The 24,886-nt window shown below is 43.5% G+C and overlaps 1 protein-coding gene across 22 annotated transcripts in view; it reads right to left on the bottom strand.

Moving 5' to 3' along the window:
• The window catches only part of Kalrn (kalirin RhoGEF kinase), a 597,009-nt gene that overhangs the window by 259,755 nt on the left and 312,368 nt on the right, over positions 1-24,886 (bottom strand). For all 22 annotated transcript variants that reach the window (XM_013114480.3, XM_040750870.1, XM_040750875.1 and 19 more), the window contains exons 13-15: positions 22,953-23,127; positions 13,857-14,052; positions 6,038-6,204 (exon numbers count right to left, since the gene is read on the bottom strand). In XM_013114480.3, the coding sequence (XP_012969934.1) occupies positions 6,038-6,204; positions 13,857-14,052; positions 22,953-23,127 (538 nt within the window). The remainder of the gene's footprint in view (positions 1-6,037; positions 6,205-13,856; positions 14,053-22,952; positions 23,128-24,886) is intronic.

Genomic DNA, 24,886 nt, shown 5'->3' with positions numbered 1-24,886 from the left:
TATTGTGCACAGATAACGTGAGGGACAAATCCTGCTGGAGCGGGTTTATTTGGATTGAGATGTTAACTCATGGCCAATCTGGCAGATTGTGGATGAGATGCCAATCTGCAATTAGCTGCAGGAAATAACTGTTCAGCGTGTATGTGTAAAATCCTTGTTGTCCCTGGTGGACTGGGGCTGGCTGGCTAGAGGTGCTAATGACTTTCAAAAGCTGCCTGCTAATCTGGGTGCATGCATTCACAGACTGCACGGCCAAATTCTTTGTTCCTTTAGAAAACGGAGCTCATATTGCATATTTTGAATTATGTCCCTCTACCATGTTTCACTGTTTTGTGCTTACTTTGGAGACTCATTTGTGGGTGTCATCAAAACGCCTTCTGTATGTACATCACAAGTCAATGTTAGTCTAGTTCTGGTGAGTCTCGCTAGAACATTTTCCTCTAGTTCCAGCCATGTCAGGTGCAGTGAGGGAGTTGAGAATACTATTTACTAGCACTCCCACTGAATAATGCCATCCGTTCGAGTATCTATTTCTTTCAGTAAATCAGAGCATATTCTTGGTCACCTGTACTTCAAAAATGCTGTCTATAAATTATTGTAAGACTTTAGAGAGTCCTAAAGACCTGACTTTAGGAATACAAAATGCATGGCAGTTTACAGGCATGGTTTTAATCCAGGCATGGAGTCAGTTCTGGACACAGAGGTGATATAGTGAATAGACACAGCATACCATCCAAAGCAGAAAGCCTGACTTTCTCCCTTTCTTGGCAAAATCATGTAACTTCCCTGAACCCCAGTGATCTCATTCGTGTCTGGGTAGCTCTTTCTTTCCTTTGGCATCGCAGGGCTGATGCAATGCACCAGGAAATGTTAAGCCTGGTGATAATGATGGTGTTGGCACTAGTTTTGATTTTCAGTTTGGAGCAAAGATGGGTAGGTACTGCTGTGATTCTTCATAATTGTTATAATTCTCGAAATGAAGAAGTCATTTAACTATATTCAAGTATTTAAATGAATTCATTGGCACCATTTTGATGTCAGATCAGTTTCTTAGGTTGCTATCATTATTCATTATTCTTTATACTCAGATCACTGTTGGTATAACTTTCTGTTATGAGGCTCTTTCTGTCTTCCTGGTTTGTTAAATTTGTTAGTTATTATCCCTTGAGCATCCCAGTGTGTGCTGGGTAGTAGGAGAAATACTGCAACTAAAATGAGAAAATATCGGCCCTATTAATGTCCAACTATGACTTAGGAAACATCATTTAACCAAAGGTCAGTCTTGTCACCTGAAAAATGTGAATGCTTTCCTTCACTGAACAAAAGGGCTAGGTTAGAAATAAAATCCGTAATGTAAAAGCATTTTTTTCAAATCATAATAGTAAAATTTACACTAAATGAAGTAATAATTTACTTAACGGGCTAGTGTTGTGTATGTAAAATGTCTTCCATAGGCTCATGAGTGTGAACACTTAGTTCCAAGATGGTTCCCACCACACCATTAGGGAGGAGATTGGTTACTGGGTAGTTAGTCCTCAAGGCTTAGTGACCCACTTTAAGCTTCCTGAGCATTGATGGTTCTGACAGCAGTCTTTCCTGATGGCCTCCACATCTTCTCCACCAGATAGACTGTATCTCCCTCCAACTGCAAACCAGGAGAAACCTTTCCTGTTGTGAGTGGCTCTTGCCAGGGTATTTTATCATGGCAAGGAGAAAGTAACTGAAACCTTAATGGAGACAGATATCTTTAAAGATCATTTCCTGCTCTAACATCACATACTTCTTTAAAATCCAAAGATGATCTCTCCAACCACGGAGTTTCGGAAAGAACTGAATATATAGAGACTAGAGACTGGGAAGAATACTACTGTCTGGGGACTCAAGTACTAGGTCAAGAATTCAGCTTAGTGAGAGAGATAAAAACATAGACATGTATTTCCCCAGGTCAAAGGGGCTGAGATAAGCTAACACCAGGAGGAGACAATGGTTATCTGCATGTGATGAAGCCTTGAAACTGGGCAGCCCAGACTGGTTTCTTGTAGGTTGGAGAAATGGCTTGCGGATGTCTGTTTTCCAGGTCATACCTACCATGAAGCCAGCTGTTCTCAAGGCAACTGACTGGCTTGTTACTGTAGATGGCCTCTCTCAAGGCATGGTTCTTTCTACAACTCCAACCACAAAACAAATTCTTGGCTCCTTAGATGTCTACCTTCAGAATTCCTTAGTTCTGAAAGTTCATGAGATTGTATGTATTCATCACTTAAGGTTTTATAGGCTGTGACCATACTCCTTATGTCTTCTTAATTATCTCCATTTGGAAACAATGTCTTTTTGTTCCTCTCACTTGGCCCTGCCCCAGCTCCTTACTAACCCTGACATACAGTCATCAAAACTGAACATGGTATTCATCACAGAAGCATAAGGGCAGACTAATACTTTTTTTCCTTTGTTTTGAGTGTCTACCCTGATCATAAGCAAATTCTGGCCAGATTCGGTCCAAAGAAGCAATTCAATATTTTACAAATGTATTTTAGCTTGTTTCATGTTAAATACAGTACTCTCTAGGAATACATATGGAAATGCATTCTATTTCATTCCATTATGTCATCTACCTCCCCAAACAGCCTGAATTTATCTGATAGACGTGAGATCATCTTTACCCCAAGTAGCAATTTTCCTGGAAGAGACCAGAGAATTCTGTAGGGTCTGGAGAGTAATCTGAGGGGCATGCGGGTGGCCTGGGCACCTGGATCATGTGCTGTAATCAGCGCAGCTGTTCCCCTTGGAGATCTGCATTTCTCCAGAGGTGGGTGTACTGCCTATCTTACATACATGTAATCACTAAGGAAGAAATTGGTTGGCATTCATCAATTTCATTTGTTTGGAGTAACTGAAGATAAACATCTAATGTGTATAAATTCTTCATTCTTCAAAGCTTCACATTAATATAATTTCCATGTAACTACACTTAAGATTATGATGGCCACACATTCAAATCTAAATCTTTAATGTGTGAGATCCAACAACAGAGCTATATCATAATACACTATTGTTCCCTCTCATTTTGGCCTCATTAATGACACTTCAATTAACCGCCCCCCCCTCCTCTCAAGCCTGAATCTGAACTTAGCTTCACTGATCAATACTGACATCGAAATTAACTCCCTTTCCCAAGTGTCAACAGCTTAGACATCAGTATTTCCCGCTCCACCAATTTCAGTCAGACAAAGATGCTTCCACTGAAACTGGATCAGCTGGGCCCTTGAGGAAGGAGCCTGAACTGACAAGGAAAACAAGCCTGATGAATGAGGCATGGTGGCTTAACCAAGCAGTGGTCACGTGGTGTTGTGAAGGTCCACTGTCCTTGGAAAAGGCCACTGTGGGTTTCTCCAGAGTCAGATGAGCATTCATTCATTCCCTTTTGTCTGTCTGTTTGTTTGTTTTTTTGAGACAGAATTTCTCTCTGTATCTCTGCCAGTCCTGGAATTGCTCTGTAGACCAGATTGGCCTTGAAACCAGAGAGGTCCTCCTGCCTCTGCCTCCTGAGAGCTTTCATCCTCATATAGATTTGAACTATGATTCCCCTGTGGGTCATCCATGCTATGTCTCTGAAAGACACCTGTAGAAGGAAATTCTGTCCTCTTATTCATGAAATTATGAATGGGAATACATACAGCTATTAGTCCATTGATGCTGGAACAGGACATAAAACAAAAGGCAAAACCAAAACTTTAGGGTTTTCTTCCAAGTCCAACAAGGATTCTTTGCCCTCTGCTTTGTTTGAAAGTTCATTCCTGGCATATGGGCACATGGGTAGACTTTGACATGCTGCAGTCCTGCTGATCTCAAGCAGATGTCACTCTCTGTGGAGCCTAGGCTATCCCTGTAAGTCTTCTTAGACATGACGAGGCCACGGAAGCCCTACTATGCTCTGTTGTTGGCTCCCTCTGTGGCTTCTGTAGGTACAGGGTGGTTGTGGGGTCCTGTGGAGAGAAACCTCAGATTTTGGAGGTCTGAGTTTTAGCTAACAACTCAAGAGACCCCTGCTGTGCTGCAATCCTATGGTACCTGGTTTTCTCACTTGTAGACAATACTTCCTCTCAAGGACTTACTCTCAAAAAGTAGGATCTTACTTTTCTCCCAAATGAAAATAATGTACTACCATGACTATTGAGAGTGTATACATATCACTATTCTCAGCCTGCTGGCATCTCCACCGCGTCCTCCATATGAATAACAGGTCTTCCTGGAAGCTCAGGCGGGACCCTGGTATGATTAGGCTGAGAATGTCTAAATGGCTCAGTGACCAAGCCACATGTTTGACTTCTAGATCTTCAGTGCACAAGTGTGTGAGCTCCTGCTGAGTGTTGATTGGAAGAGAGGGGCAGTGGAGATCATTTCGCACAACACAACACGACAACCTTGTAGAAGTGTGACATAAGCAGGGACCATCCTAAATGCAAGCAACTGGATAATAGTTAAATAAGATGATGTTTATGTTAACTTAGTTGACTTCCATCTAAGCTCCAGTCATCACTGCACATACAGAAAAATGCTTCAGAGTAGAATTTGCTTCTCCACCTAGAATAATTCCGGAGGTGGGACTTGGCCCCAGGAAGCAGGACACTGGGTCCCTTTGAAGAGGGTGGAGCAGACAGTAGCAGCCACTGAAGTAAGGTGGTCTCTGTCCTGCAGAAAGGCAATCCTAGACCCCTGGAGGGTGGTGGTGTGTTTGTTCCATGTTGTGACCACTGTCTGGGGACCCTCTAGGTTTTAGCGGTCTCATCTGAAGAAAGGAAATAGTGTCTTCCTTAGACAGAAGCTGTGAAGATTGCTGGACACAGAAAGGGCACACAAGTAGAACTACTCCTGTTTTCATTTCTTCAACCTCACTTTGTCCGAGAGAAGCTTCCAAAGCTTCTATCCAATGTTTACAGTAACTGCTACTTAGTCTGCTTATGACAGCAACTTTTATAACTGTGACATTGTATATACATTGCTGGAAGTCTGAGCATGTCCTCCAGCAAATGCTTGATGTAATACCTTGTGCAGATAAGAGTCCCCCTCCCTGCTTAACATTAACTTTTAAATGCCAAGAAAATGTTCTTGTATGATACATATGTATGTATTCACATGTGTGTGCATGTGTGATTGTGGCTGTCAGGTGTGTGTGTGTGTGTGTGTGTGTGTGTGTGTGTGTGTGTGTGTGTGTGTGTGAATATATGGAGGCTAGAGCCCGATGTTTGGTATCTTCCTCAGTTTCCTTCCACTTTCCACATGGATACTGGGAGCTGAACGTGGGTTTTCTTCAAGAGCAAAAGTGCTCTTAGCATTACTGTGCCATCTTTCCATCCCCCACACTGTTTTCTGAGATAAGATCTCATACTTACCTGGGAGCTCACCAGTTCAGAGAGACTGGTTAGCCAGGGAGTTCTAGGGAATCTGTCTATCTCTGCTTGCCCCTCCCGCATCCTTGCTCCGTGGATGCACTCTGCTATGCCTGCATTGTTTGTGGGTTCTGGGGATCCAAATTCATTTCCCCGTGTTTGTGTGACAAGCACTTTACCCATGGAGCAATATTCCCAGTTACCAAAAGCATTATTATAAGAACCATACAAACATTGGAAACTAGTGATAATTGCTGCTACTTAACCATTACTTACCAACTCTGTGTCAGGAGCTGGACATGGCACAGAGGTGCCCCAAGGAGATCAACCTGGCTCTACAGTGGAACATGTTTACTGAGAACTGATGTTTATTTCTCATTAAATATGTGACCCAATAAAGCACAGCAAAGGAGAGAATAGGTTCAGTGAAGAACACCAAGAATCCTCTGGAATGTTCCTAGACTATAGGATAAGACAGGGACAATGCATTTACACTCTGAGCCACTGGGCCTTCTGGGCAACAGTCAGGCTTGCAGAAATTAATCCAACTAATTCACACCCAGCTTCTTTTTGAAGGCTGGGTTACTCAGCTGGCACACCCATGGCTCTGCATGCCTCCCTTCAAGAGGGCAGGTGCCAGGCAGGCTCACCTGTTTGACCTCGGCCTGAAGGTGCCGCAGCTGGAGACACTGTTCCAGCCGCTTGTGTGTCTGCTCCGCATTGAGCTCCAGCTCATGCTGCTTCTCGTGGAGAAACTCCAGTAGCTCCTGCACCTGAGCTGCCAGGTCAATGTCTTTCTCACAGATTAACTCGATTCCTGGTTTAAAACAATGCAAACAATTAAAAACTGGGCAGCATGGCAATGACAACATTGCCTTTATGTTGTAAGAGAGCTGGACTTTGGGAGCAGCCATTACTGGCCCTCTCCCAACCTCTAGAAAGCTCTTGGTGCAGCTAGACAGATCCTGTAGGTAGCCCTTGCTTAGGATGCTAGGAAAATGCTAGCTCTTTAGGATGAATGAATCCTGTGTCCAGTAAGCAATTTTCAACCATGACAAGATCAGCTCCTTTTCATAAATGGGAGAGAGGGTGCTGCAACTCTGGAAGTCCATCCTAGGCAAGGCAGCTCCTGGCAACACCTGTTTGGAGACTTTCCAACTCCCTAATTCATAAACAATTCTCTGAATCATCTTGGCAATGATAAAGCCCAATCCAAAGAACCCTGTCTCAGGAACTCCAGCCAAAAGCATATTCTATTTTAACTGATTAGATATAATTTATGATTAGATGAAAGTAACTACTTAGGTTTCCTAAGAAATCAATGCTACCTACCAAATATACATGATAAATATTCCAAACAATACCACAGGGACACTGAATGTTATTTATTCATAAAAGCCTTTACCCTTAAGTTTTGCCCACACATGGAGCTTGCTCATCGTTCTAGTGACTCAAAGAAGTTCTATGGCCAGCCACTTGCTGACACATGCTCCCAGTGTTTATGAATGAGGCACCCAACCTAGACGTACGGCCAGCCTGTAGTAGTCACGCCGGTCAGTACCTTCCAGCAAAGGCTCTGTCCTTGCCCACCCTCCTGCCTTGCTCTTTCTGTGTACCTCTCCTGACACACTAGCACAGGTCCTCCTTCTCTGCCCACCCAATGTCCTATTTGTCTATCACCAGCAGGGTCTCAGGCAGCCTGCCTCAAAAGGATTTCTGCTTAGGTAGGGCTACTGATAAAGTCAGATGGGGTAAAGAGACTCATTTTATCTCATTTCTTCACTTACTGGTGGCTAGAATTTTAGTGTTTTTGGTGTTTGTTTTTGTTTTTGTTTTTTTTTTTAGTCTGCAAAGTCAACATGGAATGTGTACTAGCTCTAGACCCAGAACCCTGATCTTGAGCAAGTCATCTTAACTCTCATATAGAAGCTAGGATTTTCCACAGCTACCCACCTCCTACACATGTTACAAGATTAGGTGAGATGATACACATGAAGTATCTGTCACATTCACATATGGTTATTTTGTGCATGCCACACACGCACACACACAACCAATGTAGAACAATGTTTACACAACAAATATAGACCTGACACCTAGTTTCATGGATCTACTAGTTCCTGTCTCTGACCTTAAACTAACAACTTTCAGTCTCCTTACATCATGCCTTCTCGGTTCCTGTCCAAGTTGCACACTGCGACCCATGCTGTTTCCTGATTATGATTGTCTACTTATTTGAGGGTTCAGCCTTGCCCTGGTTCCTAGTGCTGGGCTAGGAATAGATGGGGCTGCCCATCTATTCTGATGCTTGAGTCTACCTGGCCAAGTAGCCTCCTTGTTCAGGCCACATCTTTTCTCTGGTTTCTCGTCCTGTAATCTATGACCCAAAGCAGCTATGGTCTTGCTGCTTATATCCTGTGTGAGATATAGAGGAATAGGAAACCAACCAATGATGGGGTTCATATTAAAATCCCAGCAGCTAAGTTTCCAAAGGAGCACATCAACCTTAACATATGGCCATCTGTAAATCAGTCTTCTTCGGGAGATGCCTCCATTACCAAGGCATACCATCAGAAACTCATCCTTGCTGCCCACGTGCCGGCATCTGCATCTGGGAAGCACAAGGCACGTTTGCCCACACGAGGGAAAATTCATTTCTTGAGGCAAAAACAGTACTTTATATAAGGACAATATGGGAGAGTGGAAAAAATATTTTCTGGTGTTACATGATAATAATTTCAGTATCTCTTCATGTTTATTTTTTTCTGTGAGTTTCATAATTCCAAGTCTCTGCTCCTGAAATATCTGTGGGAGACAGAAAAGAACGACTTGTTCTTTTGGCAGCCAACCCCCTCTGGTTACTATTTTCAGTCACCAGGAGGGTGAGGCAGGTAGAACATCTCCTGGGATGAAATAAAAAGATCCAGAGAGATTTCTATTCCTCATGGCTTGGCTGGAAGATGACCTCTGACCCTACACAGGCTTTCTGGAAATGTAATTTCAGCTCCATCTCTGCTTCACAGAAGTTACAGTGGCTCTATTCCAGGTCATCTTTGCTCCATTGCATCTCTGGTGTTCAATATACTGAGTTTTCTCTTTCTTTGGGAGGGAGGTGACTGAACCCTGCCACATCACATGTGAATGGCTGCTCAAAGCTAGTAACTCAACATGGAAGCTTGCTCAGCATGCCACTGAGAACAAGTACCCCAAGACCCAGGCTGTGCAGTTCTGTTTGTCATGCTTGTTACAGTCTTTGTGATGAACACAGGGAACACAAGGGCTGAAGAGAATGCCTACTGCACCTCCACATCCTCAGTTATAGGTGGAGTGAAGAGAGGAACATAAGGGCTTATCCTTGCCACACCCAGAGGAGCCGATTCCACTCTTCCTTCCTCTGCTCCCAAACACGCTGGTGTGAGTTCCAGTTAAAGCCAGCTGGTGACATCACCCCTGAGTAGACTTTGCTTTCATTATCGATGCTGCTCTCAGTGTAACGATAGACCTATCTGTCCTGCTTAGGGCTCAGTAGTAATGCAGAAAGACAAGAGTTTTTTGTTGTTGTTGTTGTTTTGTTTTGTCATCAAGGAGTGGAGATATTTCCTATTTATTTATTTATATTTTTAGATTTCTTTTAAATATCCCCCTACAGGCAACTGCCCAATTCTCCCTCAAGGTGATTTCTTATACCTTGCTCATATCATTCCTGGAATGTAGGCTCTCTGACGCCAGGGCCATGTTAACAACAATTGGGGTTTATAACCATTAGGCAGTGGCCACAGTCCAAGAAGCAGATATTTTCATTTTATACTCGGTTGTAGAGCACTCTGTACTCAGGGTTCAGCTAAGAACAAGCAGCACTTTATTCCCGTTGGCTTCTAGGTCATGGTGCCATCTTACTATTTTAATTCTTTTGTGGGGCTAGGATTGGACCCAGGACTATGCATATGAGGCAAGCATTCTGCCACCCAGTAACACTCTCAGCCTCCAGCATCACTTTAATTTTCTCAAGAAAAGAGACCAGAATTGGGGGACAGAGTCGGGCATCCCTAGCTATACTGCCAAACCTAGAAGGTTCTCGGCCATTTCTGTTCTTAAATATCTGTTTGCCTCAGCTAGAAAACATCTCTCTTCTCTTCTCTTCTCTTCTCTTCTCTTCTCTTCTCTTCTCTTCTCTTCTCTTCTCTTCTCTTCTCTTCTCTTCTCTCCTCTCCTCTCCTCTCCTCTCCTCTCCTCTCCTCTCCTCTCCTCTCCCCTCCCCTCCCCTCCCCTCCCCTCCCCTCCCCTCCTCCTCCTCTCTTCTCCTCTCTCCACCCCATCACTCATCTTTCTGTGCCATTGTTTTTAAAGTCAGGTTTTTTAGGTCAGTGTTGTCGATGGTGGCTTTACCTCAGAACAGAAGTTTAAGGACAGTTTAAGCCTGCTCCAGACCAATTAAGGATGCCTCTCCAGGCGGTGAAGCCCAGACACAGGTATTTTAAAAATGTTCCCCAGGCAATTCTCAATGTGTGGATGTGTTGTGAAGCATTGGTTTACATCTTTCTCCTCAGCTCCAACAGTTCCCATCCCTGCTAATCCAGAGTAGCTTTCATTCTGAAAAAAGCACAGGCTTTGCATTTTCTTCCCATTTATGGCGCAAAGAAAATTACTTGTGGTCTATTATCTTTTCCTTCATTTGTCCCACCCACACCAAAGCTCATTCTTGTTTAATTTAGCAAATGTCATTGTTGAGAATTTAGCTATGTATAAGGCATAACCACTCTGCTAGAAGCTGCTGTGTTCAAAGACCTTACTCACGTTGCTGAGAAGCTACTGGAAACCAAGTAATCTCAGCAGGATGCTCTGTGGGCTAGCATACAAGCATTAACACCGGATGTACCATTCCTTGCTGATATCTTCCATGCTCTTATATAACCTCACTGCATCCTCACCGTGACTCCATGTCATAGGTTATCTTTCCTCAGGGAGAGGCGAGGCTTCGGGGAGATTTGGTGACATGTTCCAGGACACACGAGTGGGAAGAAAGACTGAGATTCACCCCCTTATTTCCTCTCATATTTGTGTTCTTACCCTGCATGCTCAAGGAGACTCTCTGCAAGCACAGTTTGTTTAAGTGTGTGTTTACACCAGACCCTGATGGTGAAGGCATGTAATCTCTGGTATTCAGGACACAGAGACAGGAGAATAGCAGGTTCAAGACCTGCCTGGGCTACAGAGTGAGTTAAAGCACAGCCCATTCAACTTAGTAAAAACCAGTTCCCAAAAAAAAAATTAAAGCTAAAAGAGATAGAGGTGGAATGCTTCCCTAACAATTGTGAGGCCTTGGGTTCAAATCTCACCACTACCAACAGAGTGTTCAACTGCTAAGCTGATATTCCCAGTAGGAACGGGAATGCTAAGCATGACTGATACAGATTCCAAGGATTTTTTTTGTGTGTTTGTGCGCATATGTTTAAGCATGTGTATACAGTTACATATGTGTGCATCCATATCGTGTGTGTGTGTGTGTGTGTGTGTGTTTAGAGGATGTAAGTTAACACTGAGTATCTTCCTCTATCATTTTCCACCTTATTATTTATTTATTTTTGACAAGAGTCTCTTCATTGAACCTGGGCTCGCTGATTGGCTAGACTAGCTAAAAAGTGAATTATGGTAACTCACCTGTCTGTCTGCCTCCCCTGCCCCTTTGTTAGGCTTACAGTGTTAGGATTACAGAAGTGTACCACTGTGTCCAGGGATCCAAATCCAGGTCCTCATGCTTCTGTGGCAAGCGCCTTAACCACTGAGCTCTCTCTTACACAGGTAATTTTTCAAACTTAAAAACATAACATAAAAGGGGAGCTTGATATATAAGCAATATATAAGTCATGTGGCTCCTGTCTTAGGACTGAGGTCAAATGTCACAGTTTGCTGGATTCAGGATCTGGGTGAAAATCAATACAGCAGGAGGCTGAACCATGGCAAATGAGGAACTGGAAGGCATTTGTAAACAAAGTCTATATGCTAGACTAAACAGAAAAGAATAAGGTCTAATGAAAAAGCAAGCAAACAAACAAACAAACAAAAAACAGGATGTCCACAGCCAGGCCGATCTTGGACCTGGGATTCAGAGAGCGTGTTTTCCTAACAGCAAAATCTACCATTGCCCAACTTGAGGGTCACACAGACAAAACTATAGTGAGGAAAGAATGGGAGCTGATGGGATATTTCCCAGTTTCCCTAATTCCTAAGGCGGATGCTGACTCATGGCAAGGCTTTTGCTTTGGGTAGTACTGCTGGTATACTGGAGGCTTCCGGAAAGCCTGACCCAATGTTATGAACATCACACCTGAAAGTAAGTACGTTCGAATCCTTTAGTTCCATGAACTACCAAAAATAATCAGGCATAAGCCTTCATTAATTTAGCAGAGAGCAAGAAAATCTTAATTTTGATCATTGCCCTTATTTTCTGTCATAATTGTTTATTTTTACCTTCGCTCAAAATATAGTTCATTAAAACAAATAGATGGTTCAAAGTCATTGCTGCCTCAAGCCTTTATCTCTGAAGTCCTGCATTCCTCAGTCATGCCCTGCACCACCACTCCCCACCCTCCCCCCAGGTCCAGAGTGACCCTGACCTCCTGTCATATGCTAAGAGCTCTCTGCAGAGCTAGGTAAAGACAGACAGAGAGCCTTCCTAAAACCCATGAATTCATTTCCCTTTAAGTCTCGCAGGCTCTGCCAGACTGAACAGCTAGCTAGGGTAGGCGGAGGGGAACAGTCAGTCTTAGTGGAGAGGGCTGAGGAGGCCAACCAAACCTCTTTTAATAAAGCTCCTATCTAGAACAGGATATTGTGGGGGTGGGTAGCCCATCTGCCTGGGGGTATTTTCACCCACTCAGCCCTCCTGGTTAAGATGGGTGCCAAGCACAGCCAACCTCCAGTCACAAGCAGTCCCCAGAGATTGCCAGCTCCTGGCAGCCTTTCCGGTACCATGAGTATTTGGATCCTGGGATAGAAGTTGGCTTGCTGAAGGTCACATCAGCACACATATCCATCCAGAAGGATGAAGGGCAAGCATCTGGGTTGCTCTTCCCAGCCTGTCTTCTAGTTACTGTGTATCTCCAAGCTTCTATCATAGCTGAATGGCCAGCTGTATAGACAGCATCATAAAGGCCTGCATGGCTAAACTAACCCTTTTGCATAGAAGAAATTCTCAACCATAGGACAGGCTGATGTGTCAGAATACTGCATCTCAAATTCCAACATGCAGTCTACCTGAAGCCGCATCTCAAATGTCAATGAACATGCAGTCCACCTAGAGATTCTGTTAGCATGTAGATTCAGATGCACATCCACAAACATCTGCATACAAGCCTGAGTACTGCCATTCTGAAGAATTCCCAGGCAGACTTTGAGTGAGTAGCCCTTTTAGTCACTTAGAGTGACATGTGTCTCACAGATAACTGCGTCCTGTCTATGACATAGATGACAATTTACGGAATTATTTGGTTGGCAAAAATAGCAGAACTCACTGGGTTCTCCCCATTTTGGTCTGAAGTGATGTTCACTTGAATAGCATACAAGACTTACTTTCCAGACCACCAAAATTAACACAAAATTGTAAAGTTCAGTAGGACTTTCAGGTGCCCCCCTGACAATCTCATCTTAAAATTCACCATCAGCAGGTACATGACCCAACTGTGCTTTAAAGAGGTGACAGTCTCAGTCCAACTGCTTCAGCTTGGCCAGCAAGGTACGTGCCAACAGGCCATGGGTGGGGATGGCGTGGCGGCAGAAAACTGGGTTCTAGTGTTGCATGGTTCTGAGAAAAGATGAGTGCTTTCTCTTGCTCTGAACTACCAGTTTTCCTGGATTGCTTTGGCTCTCTCTAGTTCCAGAAAATGGAGTCACATATTTATTGCATATGTTTTGAATAAATCTTGAACAGAAAAATAAGTAATGCCACATTTTCCTAAGAAGTTATAAAATTACACGATCTTCCATAAACTTTTATCAGAACTACTTAAACTCATCTATAGACCAGTGATTAAAAACAGTAACAAAACTTGAGGATTCTGGGAAGTATCAGCCAGAGATCAGATCAAGGGACTGCCTATGAGTTAGAGAGAGCAAGGACCACTGCATCAGAGGCAGAGGGGCATAGGAGCTCATTACCCACTGCAGCACAACCCTACAGGCCTCAGGCTGCTCTTGGTTTGCTTCTTAACTATAAAAAACTCGCACTAATTTCTATCACTGATTCTTCTACTTTCTCCCGAGACTTTGGCTCTAGTCTCATCTTTCCCACAGCCTAAACTGGACAGTCTTACATGAGTTATCCGGCTCTTACGATTTTGTTTCCTCTTTAGAAGAGAGGTAACTTTTTCTACTCTTTGTGTCTGTAGGTATAAATTGAACAGTGTGAAGTCAGGGCAAATGGGACTTTCGCTTCCATTGTCACCCCTGCCAGGAACACTAGAAGTCACTCACCTGAGGCTTGCACCTCCATGATATACTGGTGCAGGTCCTGGCCCTGCTGGATGACCTCAAAGGTCATGTTGTTCATGGCAAGCTTCCGCTCCGTGTGGCGCTGTAGCCTCTGCTCTGCCAGGGTCAGATCCTCTGTGTTGAAGTCATTCATCTGCCGGAGCAAGTCCTCATTCCAGGCATCCAGCTCTGCTGTCACCTGTGAGAAGCGTCATGTCAGCCAGCGCTTGCTGGCTCCACCAGACACTGCTAGATTGCTGCTCTTGGCTGAAAGCTTTATCAACTAACCCACCCCCTCACTTTCCACTTCCCAAATGTTTTGCAGGGTTCTACGTCTATAGCAACAGCAAATGAAAGGCTGCAGGCATCTGTGCACTGAATTACGGTTTATAAGGTTTTGGCATATTCATTTCATGGTGACCCTCACAATGATCCGATGGGGGCAGACAGTACGGCAATCTCCTTGTCTGCATTCTAGAAGAGGAAACTTGCCTCACTCAGATGGAGTAGTGTGGCTGGTTTGCCTTGATAGTGACACAGTAGCTCAGTTCTCCCATCTGTAAAGACTTTATTCATCATCTCACAACTGTTATTATAAAAAATATTTCATAGTTGAAGAAACTTTCAGAGCTAAGCAGTTAGTGTACCCCAGAAGCCAAAATTGGGGGCTTGAGAAGCCTGGGGACTGGTTCAAGGTCTCATCATCAGTCAAAGGACCAGTGAAGATTAAAGTCCGGGTTTCCTTTCTGGTCACTGTTCTCCATTATACTAGATTCTCTCTCTTCATTACAAAGGCTGATAACTGAAGAGTGTGACCAAACCAAGTGTACATGTATAACATCCCTCTAGAACATTGATTCTCAACTGTGGGTTCCAGCACCTTTGCAGGGAGTTGAACAACTCTTTCATAGGGGTCACCTAATACCATTTGAACACCCAGTTATTTGCATTACAGTTTATGCCAGTAGCAAAATTACAGTCATGAAGTAGCAATGGAAATAATTTATGGTTAGGGCCACCACAACATGAAGAAGTATATTAAAGGGTCATAGCATTAGGGAGGTTGAGAACCACTGCTCTAGAAAAATCAAGCAGATTATAATCTACTGAAAGCAGTAATGATGCTAATGAAGTCTGGAGCATGTAATAAATACAGGCACTGACCAGGACTAGCTAGTTGTTCATTCTCTATACCTTAACTCAATAATTTCACCTAGTGTGCTTTCAGTTCTCTGCTAACAAAGGCCATGTCCTCCACCCCCTTTACATTCTCTGCAACAAACCATACAGAAGGAATTTCAAAGCACAGAATTACATTAGTCCAGGAATCAAAGTTTCCATGATGTCTTCTTGGGCCATACCCACAGCCAGTAAAGGCAACAGCATGTATGTGGCCATCTTTCCTGATCTAAGCGCATATCTCAGAGCTCTAGTTTAGTGGTTTTCATTACACCAGATCTCATCCCAGTTCAGATAACATCATCTTTCTAGTGACCAAATGCAAGTTGTCCTAAAGGCATCAGAAGGCACCAGGAAGTAGAAGCCATCTAGAAGCAAAAGCAGGGCTGCTCTATCCCAAACTACGGCCACGCAGACTGGGTCGGGAGAGCAAAGCAGTCCTCTGCAAGGGGCTGCTTGTCTAGGCCATAGGATTCTATTGTCTGAGGGGAAGATCTTTCTTCTAGCAAAGGGAAACAGATGAAAGCACAGTAGCTGTTCTGAAGTGGAGATGCGGGAACTGAAGACTTCCTCCTGTACTGCTCTGGGCTTCCACCTCATGCCCCAGATCTTTTCAGGTCAACTTAAACTGCTGAGCTCTGCAGGAAAACCCAGGATCTATCTTTTGTGGAGGAGACCTAGGAACCAGCGGGTTAGTAGGCAAAACAGATTAATGTTGGATCCCTGTCTTTGAGGGACACTTTACTTTCTAACTCCAGACAGGGTTTAATGGAGAATAAGAGATATCTCGTTTTATAATTTATAAGAGAATTTATAGAATGAACATGCTGTTATAAAAGAGGCATATAAGTAGGCTGTTTCTTCCTATATTTAAAAAAATTAGAGTATGAAATGCAAATATTTTGAGCACTCAGTTCTGAGAGTTTTGACAGTTTCATACATTTGGGTATACAGTCATCACCCAAAGCACAATATAGGTCCATCCCCTCAGCGAGCTCAGTTTTGGCCATTTCCAATCAGTCTGCCCTCCTCACCCAAGAAAGCACTTTCAGATTTCTGCCAGGTACAGTTTTGTTATTCTTGGATTTTCTGAATCAAATGGAGTATATACTTGCCTGCCTGGCCTTGTGTTCAGTATGTTACATTATGGGCAACAGTATTGTGTATGTCATTCCTTGCTGTAAATGAATGGAATCCATTGTTCAGATGGTTTACAACGTATTTATCCTCTCTCCTGCTGACCAGTGTGCGACTACCATGAATAAGGCGGTTTTGAAATGTGGCTATCGATGTGGATAATATTTTTATATGCTTTGCTGACCATTTGTGTATCTACTTTTGTAAAGTATTTTTGCTCTCAGAGTTTTTTTTTGAGACAGAATGTTACTATGTAGCTAAGTTTGGCCTTAAACTCAGAATCATCCATTTAGACTAAGTGCTGGGATTACAGGAATATAGCCACCATACCCAGCTGACTGATCGTCTTGTGATCATATATTTGTAAGTCTCCTTAATGTGTGAATATAAATTCTTTATGAGATAATGTATTGAAATAGTCAAAACCATAACTTCAGTTCCTTATCTAGAAATATAGAAAATCAGAGTAAAACTAAAACCATGGCTGGGAAAGAGGGGCTGGGTCTGCCTTTTATTTCAGTTTTAGTTTTGGTTTTGTTTCTATAAAATTGACCCTACAAATGGCTCTTTTTGTCTCAAGAAGATTCCAGATGGGTCCTGAGGCCAGAAATCTTTGTACAAGCTGGTGGTGGGATCAGGAGAAGGTTTTAGGTTGGAGGAAGAGTTTCGGTTTGGCATCTTGGGACTACATCCTAAACTGAAGGTAAAATCTGTTGTCACCTGTGTTCAGTGTTTCTACACTCTGCCTCCTCTGTCCTTACCCTTATCTATTGACAAAGGTAGGCTGAAATTGAAATCCACTATGTGGCCTGAATTCAGAATGAGGTCTCCTGGAGTCTGCTGTTGAACATCTGACTCCAAAGGCTACCTCCCGGCCCACTGTTCTTCAGTTGGTGACTGATTCATTCCTGTTCCTAGTTTCCTGAAACATGGTCAGCCAGAGCCCTCTGTCTGACCTGTGTGTATTCAACATTTCCTGGGGATGAAGTTCATCTGTTTGCTGCCTACTTTATGTTCTCAAGGAACACCCTTTCACTGGGTGGCATACAACAGGGGCTCATTTTGTTTGTTTGCATCTAACTTCTACTTTACCTTACTGCTAAGGAGCAAGGCTGACCTCCTAGATGTACCTTACATGCTTCTGTGGAGAATCAGCTGTTTGACTGCTGATGCTGAGAGTGAGTTCAGCCCCACCATCGCTTGGGTACCACAGTTCTGAAACATCCTTGTTAGCCTCCCAATTTTCTCAAGTCCTGACCACTCTTCAGAACACACATTCCACCTGAAGAGCCTCACAATTTGCCAGGCACAGAGGTTCACTCCAAAACATGGCAGGGGTTAGGGGGTGGGAGCCTGTACTGCAAATGAACTTGGTGATATAACTGTATTTGGAGAGGATTTGGTCAAGCTTAAAGCAGAGCCTGAACCAAATGAGACAGAGGGGATAGAGGATTCCCAAGGTCATATTTCGTTGTTTTCTTCCACTCAATGCCTTGTCAACTCCCAGACTGCTCAGGGAGCCCGGTGGCTTTCGGGCCTCTGTCTTCTTCACTCTCTTGATTCAGAGTTTTAGAATATGATGACTAAATCCAGTGTGTGGTTGGAGAAGGACGCCTTTCTCAAAGGGCCTGAAGAATGATAAACTCTTTGAGAGATATTTTCTTTCTTTCTTTTTTTTTTTTTGAGAAGATAAAAAAATGAGAAAAGAAGCCCAAGACTTTCGGACACCTGGGCAAGCCTCAGTCTTAGCTGTACAGTGTGTGTCTGTCCTGTGCTACTGCATCTTTATGGGGACACAGCACTGAACCTTGCTGAGAGTATCTAAACTCCAAACCTGCTAATTCTAGAAGGATCTGGAAGCATCCATCAGGGATCTCTGATAATGTATTGAAAGCGGTAGCTCTCCAGAAGCTGTATGAATGAATGAATTAAAATTTTTATTTTCATTAATTCTTTTAAAGGAAGATGTTAGGGGAACCTCCCAATGATTCTGATATGAATTTAACAAAAACTTTAGAAATGACTATTAAATAACAGCTTGGAAGGAGGCTGACTTACTTCACTGTATTCATTATGTGACCCCCTTCTCAAAAGTATGTTTAGAAAATGCTACCAAGAAGAAAAACTTTAAAATATTCCCTAAAATAGACCTTATTTTGGGGGGGGGGTTGTCAGTATCCAATTCTTTGTAGATTCACAATGTAATAGAGTAAGAGAAGATGATGAAGGTAGGTGGGGTGATGAGGTCCTTAGATGGTCATGGTCCACTGTGGCTGTGGAGGCTTCCAGTTATGTCCCTGAAGTGATGTGCCCACTGAAGACCTCAGAGTCCTGATGACTAAGGCCAACATTTCAAACATCTACAACACAGACAGTGACATTCAAATTAAAGTCTTATCTATTCTCATAAGTTGTAGGACTATGCAAACAAGAAAAAAAGGAAAGAAAGAAGGAAAGCAAAGAAAGGGAGGGAAGGTATCATTTAAATTAGGGGAAAAAGGTCACTATATTAAAAGCATGTACCTCATGGGAGAGAAATAGCAACACAAAGCTATATAGGTTAGGGCATGAAGTCATTGTAAAGTCCTTGCCTTCCATGAACTGGGAAATAGCAGAGTCTTAAACAGGACATATTCTCACTACGGGCAATGACAGGGCATGACTAGCTATAGCCCCTTTATCAAAGGGCAGTGAAGAGCAGTGACATCCAGAGGCCCTGCCTTTCTAGAATGACCTGGAAATGTGCCTCACACAGAAGAGAGATCTCTGGGTTTTCAGGTACAGGAGAGGCCCATGATGGACATATTCAAATATTTTCAAGAATTTGAAATGATTTTGTCTATTATTTCATTTTCTAGTTTTCCCAGGAGACAGTCAAGGATAAAAGTAAAAAAGGTCAGAGATTTTGATTCAATATAATAATGTAATCCTGTTTTTTCAACCCTCTCTTTTTTGGCAGGCTTTGGAGATATTTTAGTTGAGACTGGGAGACTTCCTCCAGAGATGCAAATTCTGGCCACTCACCGGTCTTCTCATCAGGTGTAATCTCATGGAAAAAAATCCTTGTTTGCAGCCCAGCTAGGTCAGGTATTGCCCATTCCATATCCCCCACCCTGTGCCTCCCTTTCATAGAATTCGCATGCTGATAAGGAATCATCACATGTTTCTCCCAACCTGCCCCCTAAATGTTCTGATAAATGTTCACTGGGCTGAATTTTTATCCAGGAGAATAGCCAAGAGAGCAACCATTTTCTAACATAAGACACTAAAATCTGCACATACAATTAGCTGAGAAGTCAAGATCACCAGTAAGGTACAATCAGCTTTCCCTTCTCTGGGCAGAAGCTTCCTCTTGTAACAAAAAACCTTAGTAGGTTCTGCCTGGTCCCCACTCATCCTCAAACAAACCCTAGAATTTTGAGTTGACTTTCTAGTCCTTACAATGGTTAATATTTCATCTAACTTTCAAGTGCATTAAGCAAACTTTGCAATTGTAGAGTAAGAGATATTTTTAAAGACTAAATCTGTGGTCCATACGTTCATACAATTACTTACTTAGAGTCTACTTTCTTGGTGTCATTTTGAGTGCTCTTCCAAGGTATGCATGTTCACTTCAAGGAATGCCATAGGTTAGTCTGATTAAAAGACAAGTCTCCCTCTATAAATATGTACCTGCACACGTTATTTGCACACATATTTTACGAGGCCAGTGAGAACTCTGACGTTTCCCTGGAGTCTCAGCAGCAGATTGGTGTACATCTTACTCTGATCACGAGGCAGATGGCTTTGTGTGGTACAGAGCAGGAGACAGCTCCTTAGAGCAGGCAGGAGCCACAGTCAACCCTGAGAGGCTGCCTGTGGTCCAACAGTTTGTTGTGATCAGAGTACTTCCAGTTAATGCTCTTTTCATGCCCCCACTAACTGGATTTATCTATCATCTAGTTTACACTAAACCAACCCTGCATGAAGACACATGACTAAGCAGATTTCCTGCAAAGAAAATGCTGTTTGGAGATAATCCAAACCATGAAAGCAAAAGAGCTCTGAACTTGCTTTCAGCTACAATACAGGCTAAAGAGACAATGGCTATCAGAAGACTGTTTTAAATCTGAAATCATGGTACCTCATGAAACAGTTAAACCTCATCTAAGAGTACTATGGAGTTTGGGGATTACTAGCCAATTACAGAACATTTTTTTTTGTTTTTTATGAGACAGGGTTTCTCTGTATTGTTTTGGAGTCTATCGGTCCAGCCCAGACTCGAACTCACAGAGATCTGCCTGCCTCTGCCTCCCGAGTGCTGGGATTAAAGGTGTGCGCCACCACCACCCGGCACAGAACATTTTTATAATTAAAAATTGTGTGTGTGTGTGTGTGTGTGTGTGTGTGTAGGGAACTATATCTTCAAAAGTATTTTATTGACAATGTGATAATCAAAAAACTGAGGTCACTGGCTTATTCGTACTTTTAAACATATTTATTTCTGGTTATTCTAGTTGTAGAAAACTTAGAAATGCAAGAAAACAAGAGAAGGAAGTTTAACTCAGGGGAAGAATAGAGGAGAGCAGGATGAGTGATAGCATAATAGAGGGAGCCATTATAGGTCTGAGGAGAGATCTGTCAATAGGGACATTTCCAGAGATCTACAAGGGATGACATCAACTAACAATCTAAGCAATAGTGGCAAGGCTACCTTAAATGTCCTTCACTTATAATGAGATTGATAACTACCTTATATGTCATTCTAGAGCCTTCATCCAGTGGCTGACGGAAGCAGAGGCAGACACTCACCGCTAAACATTGAATTGAACTCCTGGAATCCAGTTGCAGAGAGGGAGAGTGATGGGCAAGGGGGTCAAGACTAGGCTGGTGAAGCCCACAGAAGCAGTTGACCTGAACAAGGGGAAGCTCATGGACCCAGACAGAAGGCTGAGAGGCCAGCATGGGACTGATCCAGACCCCCTGGAATGTGGATGCCAGTGAGGAGACCTCATCAATCTATGGGGCCTCTGGTAGTGGATCACTATTTATCCCTGGCGTACAAATAAACTTTGGGAGCCCATTTCACAAGGAGGGATGCGCTCTCGGCCTGGACACATGGGGGAGGGCCTAGGCCCTGTCTGGGATGATATGACAGATTTTGGGGACCCCCAAGTAATGCCTCACCTTCCCTGGGGAGCCAAGAGAAGATGGGATGGGGGGGCTGGTGGGGGTTAGGGTAGGAGGGGGAGGGAGAGGGAGCTGGGATTGACATATGAAACAAATATTAAAGAAAACAAATTACCCAAGTCCTTCCCACCATGAAATTCACATTATTAGCCCTTGTCTTCTGCTCTCATATGAATGCATTTCACTGAGGGAGGCTGAGCCTATAGGACTTTGTAGGACATCATGTTGCACTCTGGGCCTGTGTCTACATCCAAGACAAGAAGTCCAAAAAGGTATGTTAGGAATGCAGCCACATCCTGGTACTAAGCCTAACAAATCTGGGATTAGTCTCATTTCCAAGTTGGGCACATTATGATATCATTCCAGGTGATACTGTGAAAGCCACATACGCCATCATTACTAGCAGAAAGAGATATGGCACGATTCATGCTTCCTAATGTTTAAGTTAATTAGCTAATTAGCGTGTCTCAGCCATCAGTGGTATGGCTGAGGAGCCATGCTTAAATCCCCCAGGTGTCAGGTTACTGGGCCTGCTGCACTTCTAGCAATCCCTAGAAACTTGGACTACGTCCACCACATGCCTTCCTTTAGGAACAAATCTGGAGCTGCACTGTCCTGGCTTCTGTCAGCTCAGACATGGCTCTTTTCACAGAAACCACCCTCAGTTTCACACCCCGAAGCTGCTCGAGGAGTGTGTTCCTCATCCCCACACTGTGGCATAGCTGGCATTTGAAACAACTTAATGCCCTTAAAAATAACTTCTGACAATCTGACTCAAGGCAGAACTTCCCATAGGTGTGGCAGGGCCTCCATTGCTATCTAGGATTAGATGTAGCAGCATCCTTCAACTTTCTACCTCCTCCCAGGTGGGGACAAGAGCCTCTGAAACCTGACGTCATATTCCATGTCAGCAGATGCAAAACCGAACCACTATTTTTATCTTCTTCATTTTATCAGCCCCTCACACTATTTCCCCACTGCATAGCATGCATTCCAAGGTACTGTCCCGTGCTAGGGGAGGGGATCTTGTATGTAGAATAACTAAAGAATACAGATTCTGTGAATGAAATAAAAACTCCTCTATCAACATTTAAGTCAATTCTAACTGTAATGTATTCAACTTGTATTTCTTAAAAGGGCTATTTTCTAGCCCTTTTGGATTGTCTTTCTCCTGGCTCCCGACTTCATGGCTACTGTGTGATTTCCCTAATGCCTGGCCCGTGTGCATCAGCTCCGGCAGCCGCCTAACTTTAAAACCTCCACTCAGGAAACCATGGAGCTCGGTGACTCTCCTTTAAGAACCCCATACCCAACCGTGCAGTCTTTTAGGAACCAAGCAAGAATGTAATGAATGGCGACAAAAGCTATCCAGCGAAGTGATCCACAGGGCGGAAGTGAGCAGAGGGGCTCTGCTTAGCAGTCAGGATGAGGGGGCTGGAGAGAATAGATACTCGTGGAATGTGAATTCTTTGAGTTCTAAAGTTACATCTAATCCAGGGTCCCTCTGATTTCTTCACACTACTACTCTGCAGATGCAGCAGTGGCCTCGGCCAGGAAATGCTCACCTGGGTGCATCCATCACCGCCCCCCATCTTCTCTCCTGCTTCCCCGTACCTCGATGGTGTACTGCTCGAAGATGCGCAGCTGCAGGAAGATGTCCAGCTTGATCTTCCGCTCGTGGAACAGCTCTTCCATCTGCACCTGAGCATCGTCCAGCTGCTGCAGGACAGACTCGATATGGCTGATAGAGCTAGTGTGGGGGGTTTTGTTGTTGGATACAGCTGAGTCCCTGTGGCAGAGCAGGGGAAGAAGAGAGGGAGGGGCCTTGCTGTGTTAAAAGTGATGGAGGAGCTGGGTGGCTCTCCTCACCTGGGCAAAGGGGACGCGAATCAGGTTAGTCTTTTAACAAGCTATAAACGTGCCACTGTGACCTGACACCATCTTCTTAGTAGGATAACCAGAGATGAATGAATTCACTCTCTTTGGAATTCATACCTTTATTTCCAACGCATGCTTTTCTCCTATCCTCAAGGGGATAGGAGGAAATAAGCTAAGAGAAAGATCATAAAATATGAGAGAAATAGAATGGTTCCAAACACATATTCAGTCTAAGATACAGCTTTAACACACACACACACACACACACACACACACACACACACACACACACCAGAACACATAAAGGTAGACAAAGGAATTTGAAAAGCAAAACTATAAATCTTCCTGTTTCTACCTCACAGGACCATTAAGATAAAATGACATCATGGATACCAAAATTATCTGCCCACTTCACAATCCTGTGCTCACACTGTAGGCTGGTGTTCTGAAACAGACTTCAAGCTACAGTTAGGAAAGCATAGGATCTGGAGTCTGTAAACATGGTTTAGGCTCCTTCTCTGGCACATCTAGGCTGGTGGCCCTGGAAAATAATCATTTTGAGTCCCAGCTACCTCTTTTGTCAAATGGATGTCATCTCTCCCCCCTCACCCCACATCTTTGCTATGAAGTAGGCAGTTGTGTGAACTGTGGTCAGGAACATTCAGTGATTCATGATTAACCCTGAAAGGGCACAAGGCAGTGTCAAGGATTTCCTAGGGCATAGTCAGCCTGGGGGTAAGGCTAGATCACATGGGCTGGGACAATAGACAAATGTTTCAGAGAGGATACATTTTGATTTGACAGAAGGGAAGGGATTGTTCCCTCGGCAGTCCCTATAAAAGAAGTAGGGATAAGAGACATATTGCAGAGTGGAACCAAGTTACTAAGAGATGGACTTATTCAGGAAAATGACTTTGGAGATGGTGAGACCACCAAAGAGATATAGGAAAGCTACGGAGCTTAGTAAACCCATAGTAAGCCAGAGCTTCAGAATGTGAAATGGACCTGCATATCTGTTACCTTTGGGCACCTTGATGTCTTATGCAATTAGGAGGTCAATGGGCAAAGAAGAAAGCATCAGTGTAAAATTCTCTCCTTAGCAGGTCCTGAAGGCCAGGTACTTTTAGCTTGAGCTTATCTCAGAAGCAGCAGGGCCTAGACACACACTATCTGTTCCTGAAGATAATAAGAGCTCTTATTATGTCACAGAGATCTTCTTGTGCCACTCAGGGAGCTCCTAGTTCTATCTCTTACTCTTGGTGCATGAGAGCAGGAAATGGGCAGTTTCTGTCTCCACTATTGTATAAATACCTCAACCATGAAAAGGACACTAAGTGTGGTTAATAATGTTCATTATGTATTTGCCGAGTATTTTGCTATTGGAAGGATCAGGTTGTTCTCTCAGATCACTCCCTAATGATTTCTAGCCTGCTATAAAGCAAATGTGAGTTGTCTTACTAGGAATCACAGAGATGATCCACAACTGTTTCAGAACTTTAAGGAAGCATGCCAGAGACACTGAAGACACAGAAGGCATGTTTCCGAGGTATATGAGAGACCCTGCCCATGTCCTCTAAGCCCCACTCAGGTCCTTTGAAAGTTTTTGATGTCAGGGAGGGAAGTACAAGACAGAGTCAGGCTAGTGGACAAATGGATGTTACCAGGCTGGG

The sequence above is a fragment of the Mesocricetus auratus genome, unplaced genomic scaffold (genome assembly GCF_017639785.1).
Source record: "Mesocricetus auratus isolate SY011 unplaced genomic scaffold, BCM_Maur_2.0 Super-Scaffold_100008, whole genome shotgun sequence".
In the NCBI taxonomy this organism is placed as follows: Eukaryota; Metazoa; Chordata; class Mammalia; order Rodentia; family Cricetidae; genus Mesocricetus; species Mesocricetus auratus.
The sequence above is the reverse complement of the archived record's forward strand: the minus strand, read 5'-3'. Positions and strand labels throughout refer to the sequence as shown.